The 13734-nt window shown below is 39.0% G+C and overlaps 1 protein-coding gene across 1 annotated transcript in view; it reads left to right on the top strand.

Moving 5' to 3' along the window:
* Rgs7bp (regulator of G protein signaling 7 binding protein) overlaps positions 1-13734 on the top strand; it is a 103110-nt gene that overhangs the window by 61367 nt on the left and 28009 nt on the right. Inside the window, exon 3 of the mRNA XM_031360082.1 lies at positions 9551-9681. Coding sequence (XP_031215942.1) covers positions 9551-9681 — 131 coding nt within the window. The remainder of the gene's footprint in view (positions 1-9550; positions 9682-13734) is intronic.

Genomic DNA, 13734 nt, shown 5'->3' with positions numbered 1-13734 from the left:
GGAGTGTAGCAGACCATCTGGTAAATGCTCTGAATTACAGACCCTTGAGGTAAGCTTCCGGGCCTTTGTAATCCAATGAAGAAGCTCATGGTGGAATATATTTTCCATGTATACTGATATTAGCATCTTGTATTTGCATAAGAAATTTACATTGTTATACAAAATAGCTCTCATGCCGATCCAGAAATGTATATTTCCATATTGGTCATAAAATGTCATCTTTTGACGGTTATGCAAAAAAACATAAGTTAACATCAGATGCCTCAAGAAAGACACAAAATACAACAGAATATTTTATTGCATTTATTTATTGTGTGCATGTGTGGTATTGGGTGAGGGTACTGTGTGCAGAGGTCAGAGGACAATTTGTGGGAGTCTATTGTCTTCTTCCACTGTGTAGGTCCCTGGAATGAAACTCAGGTTATCAGCAAGAACATTTGACCACTGAGCCACCTCACTGGCTCAGCAGCACAAAATCTTACTGAGTATAATTCTTAAAGATATTTCATGGCTAGGTAGAATGTGAAGCAGAGAAGGGAGGCTGTAAAATTAAAAAACTGCAAAAACAGAACAAGACAAAACAAAGCAAAAAAACCTTCACTGGGTTTTTTAACCTTTTCTCCACATTCCTTATAGAAATTAAAGCAAGAACTCTGGCACAGAGTGGAAGCTGTAAGTACGGGCTGCTCTCATTAAATGGGATAAGTAGTTCCTCTTTTCTGTGCTCATCCTAAGCCCTTTAGGATGAGCTTTTCTGGTTTCATCCTTTAGTGAGTCTAGGAAATGGTACATCAATCCTTATCTGATATGTGTTTTGGGCTCTTAATGCTCTTCACACTTCTCGACCAGCGCTCTAGGTAAAATCTCTCACAGGTAACAAGGCCACAAGAACAGACAACCAAAAAGATGTGATAAGTAGTTCTTCCATGATGATACACAATTAATTATGAAAGTATTGGTGGCAATTTTGTGGTATCACAATTAATTAAGACAGAAAATAACTTATTTTGTTTTATCAAAAGCTTTGCTTATTTATTTATTTGTTTGTTTGTTTGTTTGTTTGTTTATTTATTTATTTATTTATTTATTTTGGTTTTTCAAGACAGGGTTTCTCTGTGTAGTTCTGGCTGTCCTGGAACTCACTCTGTAGACCAGGCTGGCCTCGAACTCAGAAATCTGCCTGCCTCTGCCTCCCAAGTGCTGGGATTAAAGGCGTGCGCCACCACAGACTAGGTTAAGCTTGCTTAGCCCAGGTATCAGCGTTCATAAGAACACTTCTCACAGTTTTGGACAATATTAATGAACTCCATAGCTTCACTAAGCACCAGCTTAGAGGCCTACATACTGTTTAGACAAACCTCAACAGTTTAGTATACCTAGCTAGCTCTAAAAGCCTGGTGGATTAAGGTAGAAATTAAATAATTGTATGCTGCAAAGATGGGCCCAGACTTTGGATATAATAGCATTGAATGAGTGTGATTCTTTCCAGAGAAATACATAGAATGATGACTATCGGTATCATTGAGATCAGGAGAAAGCAGTCAGGCTCTGAGTTGGAAGATCTCGATTACATATCCAAAAACACTTTTGTGGATTACAATGTGGAACTACGTAACGTTCCTTTAACTTAGAGATGTTTTTAAGACAACATATAAACATATAAGTATATATCTTTAAAACTACTCTAAGAAATCACATTTAAATATAAATATGTGCATCTATACCAATATGTATGTATAAATATAAAAATATACACATATATGCATATCTATATGTGGATATATACACATATTTATGAAGTTCTATAAATATGTATTTTATAGTTAGATCAGTATGTATTTATATACATATATATATATATATTTATATATACATACATTTATATATACATTTTATAAGTATATGTGTATGTTTAAAGAATAAACCAGTTCTGACTATATTGATTTATGATTTTATAGTCTATATTCAGTAAGAAAGGGCTGTGTTCTTATTGTGCAATCTGTGGTACTATATCCTCTCCCACAGTCTTAAGAACACAAAGTCAGATAAATTCCCTCAGCCACAAGCATCTGCTAACTGTAAGAATTATAAGACCTAGCAAGACCAGGATCTACAGAGCTATTTTCAGACTCCATATAATTCCTTGCCAGAGACCATAAAGGGGAAAATGCTAAGAAAATAAGAGGGGGAAATGGAGAGGCCAAGAAACTCCCATGCCAAAAAGGGTATAGGGGAGGGAAAGCGGCCAACACAGAATAAGAAACACATTTTATTTTGAGGACTAAAGAATGTCTCGTGAACGTCAGAGGACCCTGGCCTTTAAGCCTGGGCTTCAGGACAGACGCTCCTGTAACATGACCCAGAAGCTAGGGTGTGTAGCCGTAAACTCCCCCAACCTCTCCGGTCTGGAAAAATCCCCAGAAGGCCCAGCAGAAGGTGTAGCAGTGGTTTCTCAACATGTGCGTCGCGACCCCTCGAGCCATATATCAGCTAGCCTGTGTATTATATATTTACTTTACGATTCGTAACAATAGCAAAATCACGGTTGTGAAGTAGCAATGAAATAATTTTATGGTTGGGGGAGCCACCACAACATGACGAACTGTTAATAAAGGGCTGCAGCATTGGGAAGATTAAGAGCCGTTGCTTGACAGGATCTACACCTATTCCCAACTCTTTCGTTCTTACCATGAAAGTAGCATTTGTGGTAAGTAAGAGAGAAGGTACAATTCAATAGTAATATTTTAATTTTTTTCAACATAGGTATTATAATGTCAGAATAGTGATGCCTACTTGTTTTAAATACATCTTTCACTTTTAAGATGGGGAAAAAATGAACAAAACACTTGGTAATGCTACTCATTATTTACTTGTGAGTTCTCCAAAATATCATGAAGAAACAGTCAAGATTCTGGCAAAAGAGCTGCAAAAAGCAACAAGGAGGCGGGGCCGAGCTGAAGCTGCAAAGGGAACCGCCCCTCAGAGTCCCGGTGTTTTACATAAAGGATCCCGAGTTGCTCCCAGAAGATAACGCAACTGCACGCTCTCTTGCCTTTAAAAGTCAAGTCTCTGTTTACGACTGACTTTAATCGCTTCAGGGCAGAGCTAGATCCAGGCTCAGCTCACTGCGGAGGAAGTCACAGAGCCAGCCATATGTTCCCATGTAATAACAGGCTGTGGAGTGAAAGGCGATGCTTCAGTTGCTTTTGCAAAGGCTCCTGGGGGCACCAAATTTGCGAAGACTCTATGAGGAAAATACCACCTAACACACAGGTTCATAAGAATTCTCAGGAGGAAGCTTGTGAGCAAAATGAAGACCGATGATCTGATGTGGAAATTTTTCTTGTTTCTGGCTTCCTGAATAACTGACTTTCTCTCTTTTGTGGAGGCCTCTACTGTGTATAAAGTGATGCAGTCAATGGATAGGTATCTGGCTTCTACTCTGTGTTTCTGATCTTGGATAGACTCTGTAATTACCTTCAAGAGTTTGAAACCTAACATAATTACTGGATCATGCGCTGTTCTCTAATGGTTTCACTATCTAGCTTTTTATGATATAGACTTAGGGGACCATCTCAGGAAGTAGTCATCACTAAGCTGTGTGATGGTTAGGGTTAGAGCTGGTTTAAAATTAAGACATAGCCTTGAAAAGAAATCCGTCGGTGAAAAACCAAGGGGATTATTTGGAGAGATATCCTGAGGAGCATTCTCCTTAGTTAAGTAATTTGTTTTGTCTCCTCACTATTTGGAAAATAAAACAAAGTCCCATCCCCTCCCCTTGTCCCACTCGGTTTCCTGAGATGACGTCCTCTGCTATTTGGCCTAATAATCAACAGCAGAATTAATTCCAAAAGGCTACCTTCACTCTGGCGGAAGTTCTGCTTCCCATCTGTGCTAGGGTGATACCCAAGTGTTTATCTGTGGCAAGCTGAGTGGTTGTCCGTGGGTCACCTTCTCACCTCATGCCTCCTCAGTCCAATGGCACCAAGGCCTATGATGGGGCCTGCATGGAAACAAAGACTATCTGGGGACAGACCAAGGAATACAGTTAAGTAAGCACAACCTTGGCGTAAGACAGATTGCAGCCGGCTTCTGACAACCATTCATTCTTCACTTGTTTTCCCACGCATAGTCTCAATGGATTTTTGCAGTGAGTGACCTTGAGTTCCTTTCCACGGTCGCTCCTCAGTTTCACAGTGAAGATTCCACTCTCAGAGAAATTAATGTGGTTGTTGTACCCAAGATCAAAATTCTACAAGGCAGAGGTATACGTCTATCTGTTTTCTGACTCCAACTCTCTCTCCTGTATTTATTTGCCCTTGTGCCTTCACTTCCGTGAGCAAATCATTATATTAGGGACACGCTAGCAAAGTAACAAACATTTCGCTCACTTTTCAAAAGTTGTTAGCGATTGCAGAGAGCACCAAAGTCTGGTACCTTCAGCAAAAAGAGAGCAGATAAATTTAGGGCCAAGACGCATCCTCATCCAAATGCCCAGTATAACTTCCGAGCTTAACCTTGACAGATGTAATAACTCCCAGTTGTTTGGTCCCATTTATACCATGTAATTATTTGAGCACAGGTAAATCCTCAGCAGAGTGACTGCCCACCCACCAGCTAAAGCCCACAACTAACGTTTTATTCTGTATATATTGCTTTATTGCACACCTAGCTGCCTGTTCATCCCTCTGTCCAGCCAACAATTCATACAGCTTTTCTGAAATTCCAAGCATCAACCAGCTTTACTTCTAAATAAGTCAACATGAATTTTGGGAGCTCCCCGGGTCAGTGGGAAAGTAAAGAGTGCATATAGTGAATACACAAATATTAAGCATGTCATTCAGTGGATTTTGTCAACTGTGAATGAACATCAGCTCTCTCACACTGGAGGTGTGGAGTGTCCGCCTACTCTGGGCTGCTGCTCCTTCTCTGACCTTCCTCCATCATTTTAGAATATGTCATCACCTCTTACTTGCCTTTCACTCATCTTCAGGTAAATGGAGACCTATTTTGCTTTTTCCTATAAGGATTTTCTGTCAAGATAATATTTCTAAGATATACTCGTGTTTTGAATACAAGGAGTTAGCTAATTTTCATTGTCGAGTATAATGATATGTTTTAGAAATATACTATATTCTTTAACTGTTTTCCTCTTGATAGACAACTAGGCTATTTCCAGTTTGGGTTCTTCCAAATAAATCCCACCAGCACTCTCGTATGAATCTATTTGTGGATGTTTTCATCAGTCCTGGACAAATAGTTAGGGATGAAGCTGCCGGGTCAAGGGATTAATGTATGTTTAGTTTTATAAGTTTTCTCCAAAGGACTTGAGCCAGTTTAACTCCTACTAACAACACGCCAGAACCTCTGCTGCCTTGCTGCTGCTGCTCACTACCTTTGGGCTTATCCAAATTATTTTCATTTTAGCCACTCTAGGATATCTTCATCATATTACTTTTATTTATTAGGCAAGGGCCTTCACAGTGGAGAGTTTCCATTTTCAAAAGATACCTTGAGTGGTATCTGCTTTCAAGTACTCATGCGAATGGAGCACTCAAGCTTTCTTCAGAGAACTCAGGACTTGATTGAAAGCAGAGTTATAATCTGGTATTTATTTTAAATGGCCCTGGGTTTAACTTGAGCTACAAAATTGAATCTTGATATTTTGTTGGAACTAATTCTTAAGGATTTTTTTTTATCTATAACATTGAGGCCTTCCAATTAATCAAAATTGTCAGTTTCTTGGCTTAAACTCAGTACAAAAAACATATTACAGTATATTCATTAACGCATAAAGATTCTTTGGATGAATTATGTGAGCATCACCAGAGGGGTGACTCTCGCGACCGAAACTTTGATTTCAGGAAGTGAGTTGTTTGGAGTGAGCAAGAGTCATATTGGCACAGAGAAACCCTGTCTTGAAAAAATAAAAACAAAACAAAACCAAAGAAGGAATATTGGGAAAGTTACAATCATGGGGAGTCCACAGGTCTCATTTTGTTTTAATGTTAATATTTTCTTAAGTCTTGTCATTTATCCTTAAGATTTTTCAAGCATATGAATTGTTTTTTTGTTTGTGTTTTTGCTTTCTTTTGTTGGTTTATGTTTATTTTTATTTATTTATTTCCCACCATAATTCAACCTTTGTTTGTTATGAAAATAACCTAAGTGCATTTCATGCTTCTCATGAAATGAGATGCTCTGGTGCTTGCCTATCATCGCTGCACACCAGGGAGGCAGAAGCAGAAGGGTAAAGAGTTCAAGGCCAGCTTTAGCTTCAGAGAGTCTGAGGCCAGCCTGGGCTATGTAAGCCTGTTTACTTGTTTATATTGTTTTTAATTTATTGTTTGCAATACTAGTCTCTTTGTAACCACTGGATAATGTGTCTTTTTGTGCATTTTCAGGAAAAGCAATAGTTATATGCTTAAGGGCTCTAAAGTGGAAGGAATAGACGGCTCATGTGCAGAGGCTAATGCACTCTGCTCTAGGCATTACAAAACAAAAACACAATGATGCTTTCACTTTTCTACTGATTTTTGGGACATTCTCTGAGACATGGAAGAATAATATATGAGAATTTGTATGTTTTTTAACCCAGAAATTCATAGTGAAGTTTTTTTGTTGTTGTTTGTTTGTTTGTTTTTCTTTTTTTAAATCTTTTTTTTCATTTTTATTAGATATTTTCTTTATTTACATGTCATATGATATCTCCTTTCTCAGTTTCCCCTCCAAAAAGAAAAAAAGAAAAAAGAAATAAATAAAAATAAAAACAAAAACAAAACCCTGTTCCCTCCCCCTCCCCCTGCTCACCAACCCACCCTCTCCCACTTCCTGGCCCTGGCATTCCCCTACACTGGAACATAGAACCTTCACAGGGCCAAGGGTCCCTCCTCCCATTGATGACCGACTTGGCCATCCTCTGCTACATATGCTGCTGGAGCCATTAGTCCCACCATGTGTACTCTCTGGTTGATAGTTTAGTCCCTAGGAGCTCTGAGGGTACTAATTAGTTCATATTGTTGTTCATCCTAAGAGGCTGTAAACCCTTCAGCTCCTTGTGTCCTTTCTCTAGCTCCTTCACTGGGGACCCTGTGCTCAGTCCAATGGATGGCTGTGAACCTCTACTTCTGCATTAGTCGGGTACTGTCAGAGCCTCTCAGGAGACAGCTATATCAGGCTCCTGTCAGCCAGCACTTGCCAGCATCCACAATAGTGTCTGGATTTGATGATTGAATATGGGAAGGATTCCCAGGTGGAACAGTCTCTGGATTGTCCTTCCTTCAGTTTCTGCTCCATAGTTTGTCTCTGAAAATCCTTCCATGGGTATTTTGTTCCCCCTTTTAAGAAGGAATGAAGTTTTAGGAAAGGTTAATTTTATCAAGCAGATTGTTTTTCTGCCTGACTTGTTCAACTCCTTCCCATAATATTTGTGAAGGGCATAAAATGATCCCAGTTTCTAGAAAGCCTTCATGAACTTGAAATACTGTCAGATGATCCCCTTGGAAACAATTTGATTTAAACATCCTGGTCTCTGCTCTGCCTTGCTTTCCTCGGAAGATTACACGTTGCTTTTCTTTCTAGTTGCAAAATAATAAAATGTGCTAGTTCAAAAGATATGAGATATGATAGTGTTTCTGGAAATAACACCCCCCGGGCATGTTTTTGCTCCTTTAAATATAAGAAGATCTGTGGCTTGGAGTGACACTCTGTTGACCAGTTGTCTCTGTCATAAATGTGCACAACATGTGACAGAGTTACCATAAAGTTTGTTTCTTTTCCTGTTTTTCTTTAATCTGCATATGAGCCACCACAAAGAATGTCATAAATAGATAAAAATAGGCAGCTGTGATTAAGATGGTTAAACAAGATGAAATGTGTGTGTGTGTGTGTGTGTGTTTGCCTCTGAATGTTCTCCTTCTGCCTTTAGAATAAGATAGATACCACACCAGGATCACTTTTTTCTTTTATTTGGGGAACATTTAATTGAAGTATTTCTTCAGAATGTGGCAGCACCATTAAGAAATGGAACACAGAGAAATTTCTAGAGATTAAAGGAGATGTAAAATAGTGTGTGTGTGTGTGTGTGTGTGTGTGTGTGTGTGTGTAAGGAAGTTTGTGTTTAGATGTAGTGGGGTGGTGTGGGGCAGGGAGAACCTCTGGTAACTTGAAGGTAGAAAATGCCTGAGGTTTTGTGGGAGTTCACTTGCTTCAGACACAGGTCTAAAGCTGGATCCATGTGAGGCAGATTAAACAGAAGCAAGATGGCGTTTTTAACTTCCAGATAAAGCCAAATTTTGCACAGCAGTTCTGGGACGCAGTTTGTTCTATTTGACCCTGAAAGACCCAGGATAACTGTGCAGGCGGCACGGTATGGAGGCTGAGATTTTTGCATTTTTCTGAGTTATATAAGCCATATGGTTAGATAAACTCTTGTTCGCCGGTGAAACAGTATTGAAAATGAAAACTAATTTTCACTGTCAAGTTCTTGGTGCACAAGATTTTTTTAAAAACTTAAAAACAAAGTGACTATTTTTTTTAACCTGATAATTACTCTTTAGGTTTGCCACTGGCCCACTTTACAGAGAAATCAAGCCTAAATGCTTTAGTATTTAATTAGATTTCATTCCACTTTAAATGAGCAAAGACAGAAATAAAGATAACTCATTGGGAATTAACAGAATTCACCTTTAGGCTTTTTTAGCCTCAAATTGATCTGTAAACTTATGCTTTCTGTTTATACTATCCAAAACATGCTATTCTGGTTGCATATGAAATACTTTTATTTTATCCACATATGAATTCTCTCCTTCAAAAACCAAAAATGATCACACCATACTTTTATATCATATTTACATATGAATTTTAAAAAGAAAAACTCCAGGACTTTTGGTTATAATTTCAAACATAGATTCATGTAGACTGAGATTACCCAGCATAGCTATTGTAACCTTATGACTTGTCTCTTTTTTCATAAAATATTTATTTTTATCATTAGAAACCATTTGGGTTTTCATAAATTAGCTAAAGCAAACAATAATATAATATATCTTAGATTAACACAAAAACCTCGATTAAAAAAAAAAACAATTTGAAAATTGGCTCTCTAATCATAGTAGGCTGGGGCCCTGATATTAAAGATGTCTTCTAAATGTTAATTGAATAGACCATGTTAGTCTGTCTAGAAATGGGAGGTTTCGACTCCTCTTTGAAGCTAGGAAATTATTATGCTTTAAGTGTATTTTAGAAATTTCTTCCTACGGCTAAATTGAAAATGTCTGATATTCTCAATTACTTCAAGCGTTTATGATTCTAAGCTCCCAGCAGAAGCAGCCGCCAAGGCAAGGAGGATGAGAGCTGTTACTCAGAAAGACACTTATGTAAGAGCCATCAGGGTGGTTGGTTACTGGCTTGAAAGCATGAAACCCTGTGTTTCAGACTCCAGGCTTTAAGGGATTTTTTATTGAGCATTTTCTCTTCTCAGAGCTGAGACAAATGGCTGATAACTGAATCCTTAGACTGTCCACAGCATTTCTCTTTCATTCTACTGCAGCCCGGAAGATGGTGAGATCCATCCCGAAATCTGTCGGCTTTACATCCAGCTGCAGTGTTGCCTAGAGATGTACACAACGGAGATGCTGAAGTCCATTTGTCTGCTGGGGTCGCTTCAGTTTCATCGAAAAGGTACACACCAATAGGATGCCAGAAACACAGAAAAAGCAAAGCTGACCTTGTTCCAAGTACAGGCCCAGGCACACAAGCAGAAAGAGTTTTAAACCTTCGAAAAGAGAATATGTGAATTGATTTTAAAAAAAAAAAAAGAAAGAAAGAATGAGAAAGAAAGAAAGAAAGCCCAAGTGTAGGATTGAAACAACCATGGTAGAAATTGCCCTTCAATGTATCATTTCACTGCCTTGTGAATGTGACTTTCACTAGAATCTACAAAGGCTGCAAAGATACACAAAGATCTTGGTAGAGTAGTAAATGTTCTCTGAGAGCCCACTTTCTCTAAATGAAATGTTCTAAGGAGGTAAATTGCATACTGTGTCCCAGTGACTTCCAAACAGGAGGGAACTCATTGGATTATAGAGAGGCGTGAGCAGTGGTGAATCGCACTCCCTGCCTTAAACTATAAATGGAATGGAGTGACTTCAGCAATGGAAGAATCTGGTAGCTACAGCTTCAGCATGGCTTGATTGTACTTATGATTCCCATTCTTAGTGGGGCTTGTCTTTGAGGTATTGACTGTCCTCTCAAGTTTCCTTTCCTCACATTAGCAAATTGACTACCACAGCCATGGCCATTATCTATATACACCATTTGACTCAGAATGGAGGGGAAATTTCTTCCAATTATAAAACAAAAGATCTAGACTTCAGTCTACCAGGAACCCCTTCTTTCTTGAGTCACAGAGGGCTGGAATTCCACTGACTGGCTTACGCAATTAAGTTCTGTCCATGGATCTAGGAATGGACTCCATTCCATCCAACCTGCCTACACACAACATGATAGGAGGAAGTAGAGAGGAAGGCAGCTTGGCTTCCATTGCTAACGTATTTGACTTATGTTTTCAATTCATCACAGAAGAATTCCTTGGGAACTCCCTGAGTGTGGACTTTCCATACTTTGAGTCGGGTAAATAGGAACTGAGAACAGATAGGAAGTGATCTGTGCCAGTGATCTCAGTTTGAAGATAAGGAAGTTCAGTAAGCTGCATGTGGAAAACCTCAGACAACGAAGCAGTTAAAGATCTGAAATCAAATGAGTATTGCAGTTTGATGACAACAAAATGATGCAACAATTTAGTGGTGAAAATTAAATTTTGTGTATGCCTACATGTGTACGTATGCACCCAACAGAACTAGAAATGAGAGTTTTTCTGCTATGTTCCCAAGGTGTGATAGTCTTTTCTCAGTGCATGAATAGTATTTCTTTTTCCTTCATCTTTCTAAAGACTGATCTTTCAGGGACTATCATCTTCATTTCTATGGTTAGTAACAGAGGGTACATTTGGACAAATCAGCCTCAGGACACTCCTGATGCTTTATCAAAGAATTAAGTACTCGGACACATGGCAAAAAAAAAAAAAAAAACACCAGATTTCACATTCACACTTACACATGCAGGGTAATATATTCATTCTTTGCATTGTTTGGGTAGGTTGGTGTCTTAGTCATTGTCCTATTGCTGTGAGGAGACACCATGGCCAAAGCAACACTTACAAAGAAAGCATATAATTGTGACCTTGCTTTCAGTTTTAGAAGTTTCGACCATTATCATCATGGCAGGGAGTATGGCAGTAGACATAACAGGCAGGGTGCTGGAGAAGTTGAGATTGACATCCTGATCTGTAGCCAGAGAGAGAAAGAGGCACTGGGTCTGGCATGGACTTTCAAAATCTCTAAGCCCTCTCCCAGTTGACACACTTCCTCCAAAAAGGCCACACCTCCTGATACTTTCAAATAGTCAAACTTCCACATGACAACACACGCAAATGACCTATTAAGACCATTCTTATCCAAACCACCACAGTAGGGTCATAGATGGTCTTGTTTTCCACATCTGCCTTGGTTACCATTGTATGGGTTCCCACTCCTGCTTTCAGTCCTTGTTTTTTGCCTTTCATAATTGACTTTCTTTTTTAAGTAGGATATCATGTAACCAAGACTGGCCTCCAGCTCCTGTGTAGCTGAAAAGGACCTTGAGCTTCTGATGCTCCTGACTCCACCCCTGCAAACATTAGGGCCATAGAGGCTCACCTCTCCTTCTGTTACATGCGGTGATAGGGTTCTCATTCAGGGCTTTGTGTGTGCTAACTGAGCACTCTAACAACTGAGCTACATGCTCAGTTCCACAGTTAACTTTGGAAACTCTTCCCTGTTCATTCTTTTCTTTAAATTAAAAGGGATCCCTGACTCAGGTTGTTCCCTTGCATGTGTTCTCCAGAACAGAGAAAAGCCACGTCATCTCATCCTTTGCTCTTCCTCGCCTCCTGTCTATTGTCAGTCTGTGTAGCTTCTCTTTCTGACTTTCCCTTTTTGAATAAATACATAAGTAAATACATAAATAAATAAATAATAAAGAAAGAAAGACTTGGGGTATAGCCCAGCGGTAGAGCTCTTGCCTAGACCTTAGGTTCTAGTCAGAGAACTACGAATGAATGAATGAATGAATGAATGAATGAGTGAATGGTAGCTTGAGTTGGCTTTGAACTCACAGCAATCCTCTTACCTTGGTCTCTACAATGCTGAGGTTACAAAAAAAGGCCACTCGCCACTCTTATTTAAGACAACACTAAAACTTCTAGCACCTACAGTCATCGTGCTGTTAAGAAAAAAAGAATATTCCCTAAGTCCCAAGGAGTCCACAAAAACACTCCTAAAAATAATGACTGTGTTCAGCAGGGTCAAAGAATACAAGGTCAGCCTTCAAAAGCAATATTTCTGTACGGTAGCCATGAACACATAGACACCAACATTAAAAAAAAATGTGGTATAATTAATGATCATTAATTGTGTTTATTTGTACATTTATTGCATCTAAAATTTTACCAGGATCTGTGACTGAAATTATGAAATGGAAGAAATCAAGAACACCTAAATTGATCCCTGCAGTCAATTAAATTTCTATCAAACTCTCAGCAAGGTTATCTGTGAATGTAAACAAGCTTGCTTTAAAATTTACAGGTAGGGGCTAGCAGCAGGATAGCTCAATGGATGGAGTTGTATCCTACCAAACCTGTCCACCTGAGTTAGCTTTCTAGAATCTAAACAATGAAAGTAGTGAACCAACTCACAATGGCTGTAACTATATGCCCAAGACCTGCACAATATCAAGCCAGCCCAAGTCCCTGAATGAATGGAGGAAGGGCTCATGAATTCCAACCTTGGGTGAAGAGTTATTGGCAATTGGTGACTGCTAGGAGAGTCTGTGGCCTCCGAGAGGCTACCCGTGCTCCAGTAGATGGGACTACATCCAGGTACATTCTGGAAGCATGAGGTGGACTTCATAGGCCTTAATAGAAGATCACATGAGACTGTAAGGGAAAGGGTGTGGTCAAGAATAAAGGGGGAATTGGTAGGAAGGGAACACATATGAGAAATTCTCAAACAATAAAACAACCAAATAAATAGTGACATAAATGTTTAAGGAGGCAGAAGCAGAAGGTTACAGCAAGGTCAAGGCCATCCTATCTACACAACAAGGCCTTGGAGCGAGGGGTGGGGGGAATCTAATATATGAAAATTTGTTCAATATCACAAGAAATCAAGAAAATGCAAGCTAAGGCTGCAATGAGATTCCATCATGCTGACCAGAATAACCAGGATCTAGAATCAGCTTAGGTGTCCGTCAGTGAATGGATAATGGAAATGGTGTGTACACAGACAATAATCCTCTGATCAGTCATAAAAAAATGAAGTCATGTTGTTTGAAGACAAAAATTATGGAGCTGGGAATCATCATTTTTAAAATAAGCAAGACCCAGAAAGAAAATAGGAAACAAATAAGCCAAGGAACCCACATCTCCTGTTCTAATGCCTAACCATCTATATACAACTCCTAAAAAAAAAAAGAGAATATTAGATAGTGTCTTTAATTTTTTTATATATTTAAGGTTAAATCTCCTCTTGGATTTCTGATTGTTCTAAAGTCATTATTAGAGTTGAATCCTTTTAAAACACAGAGTAGACTAGTGGTGGTGGTAGTGGAGGTGGTGGTGGTGGTAGTGGAGGTGGT

Source organism: Mastomys coucha, unplaced genomic scaffold (assembly GCF_008632895.1).
Source record: "Mastomys coucha isolate ucsf_1 unplaced genomic scaffold, UCSF_Mcou_1 pScaffold8, whole genome shotgun sequence".
Lineage (NCBI taxonomy): Eukaryota > Metazoa > Chordata > Mammalia > Rodentia > Muridae > Mastomys > Mastomys coucha.
Note: the sequence above shows the minus strand (reverse complement) of the source record. Positions and strands in the feature narration are given on the sequence as shown.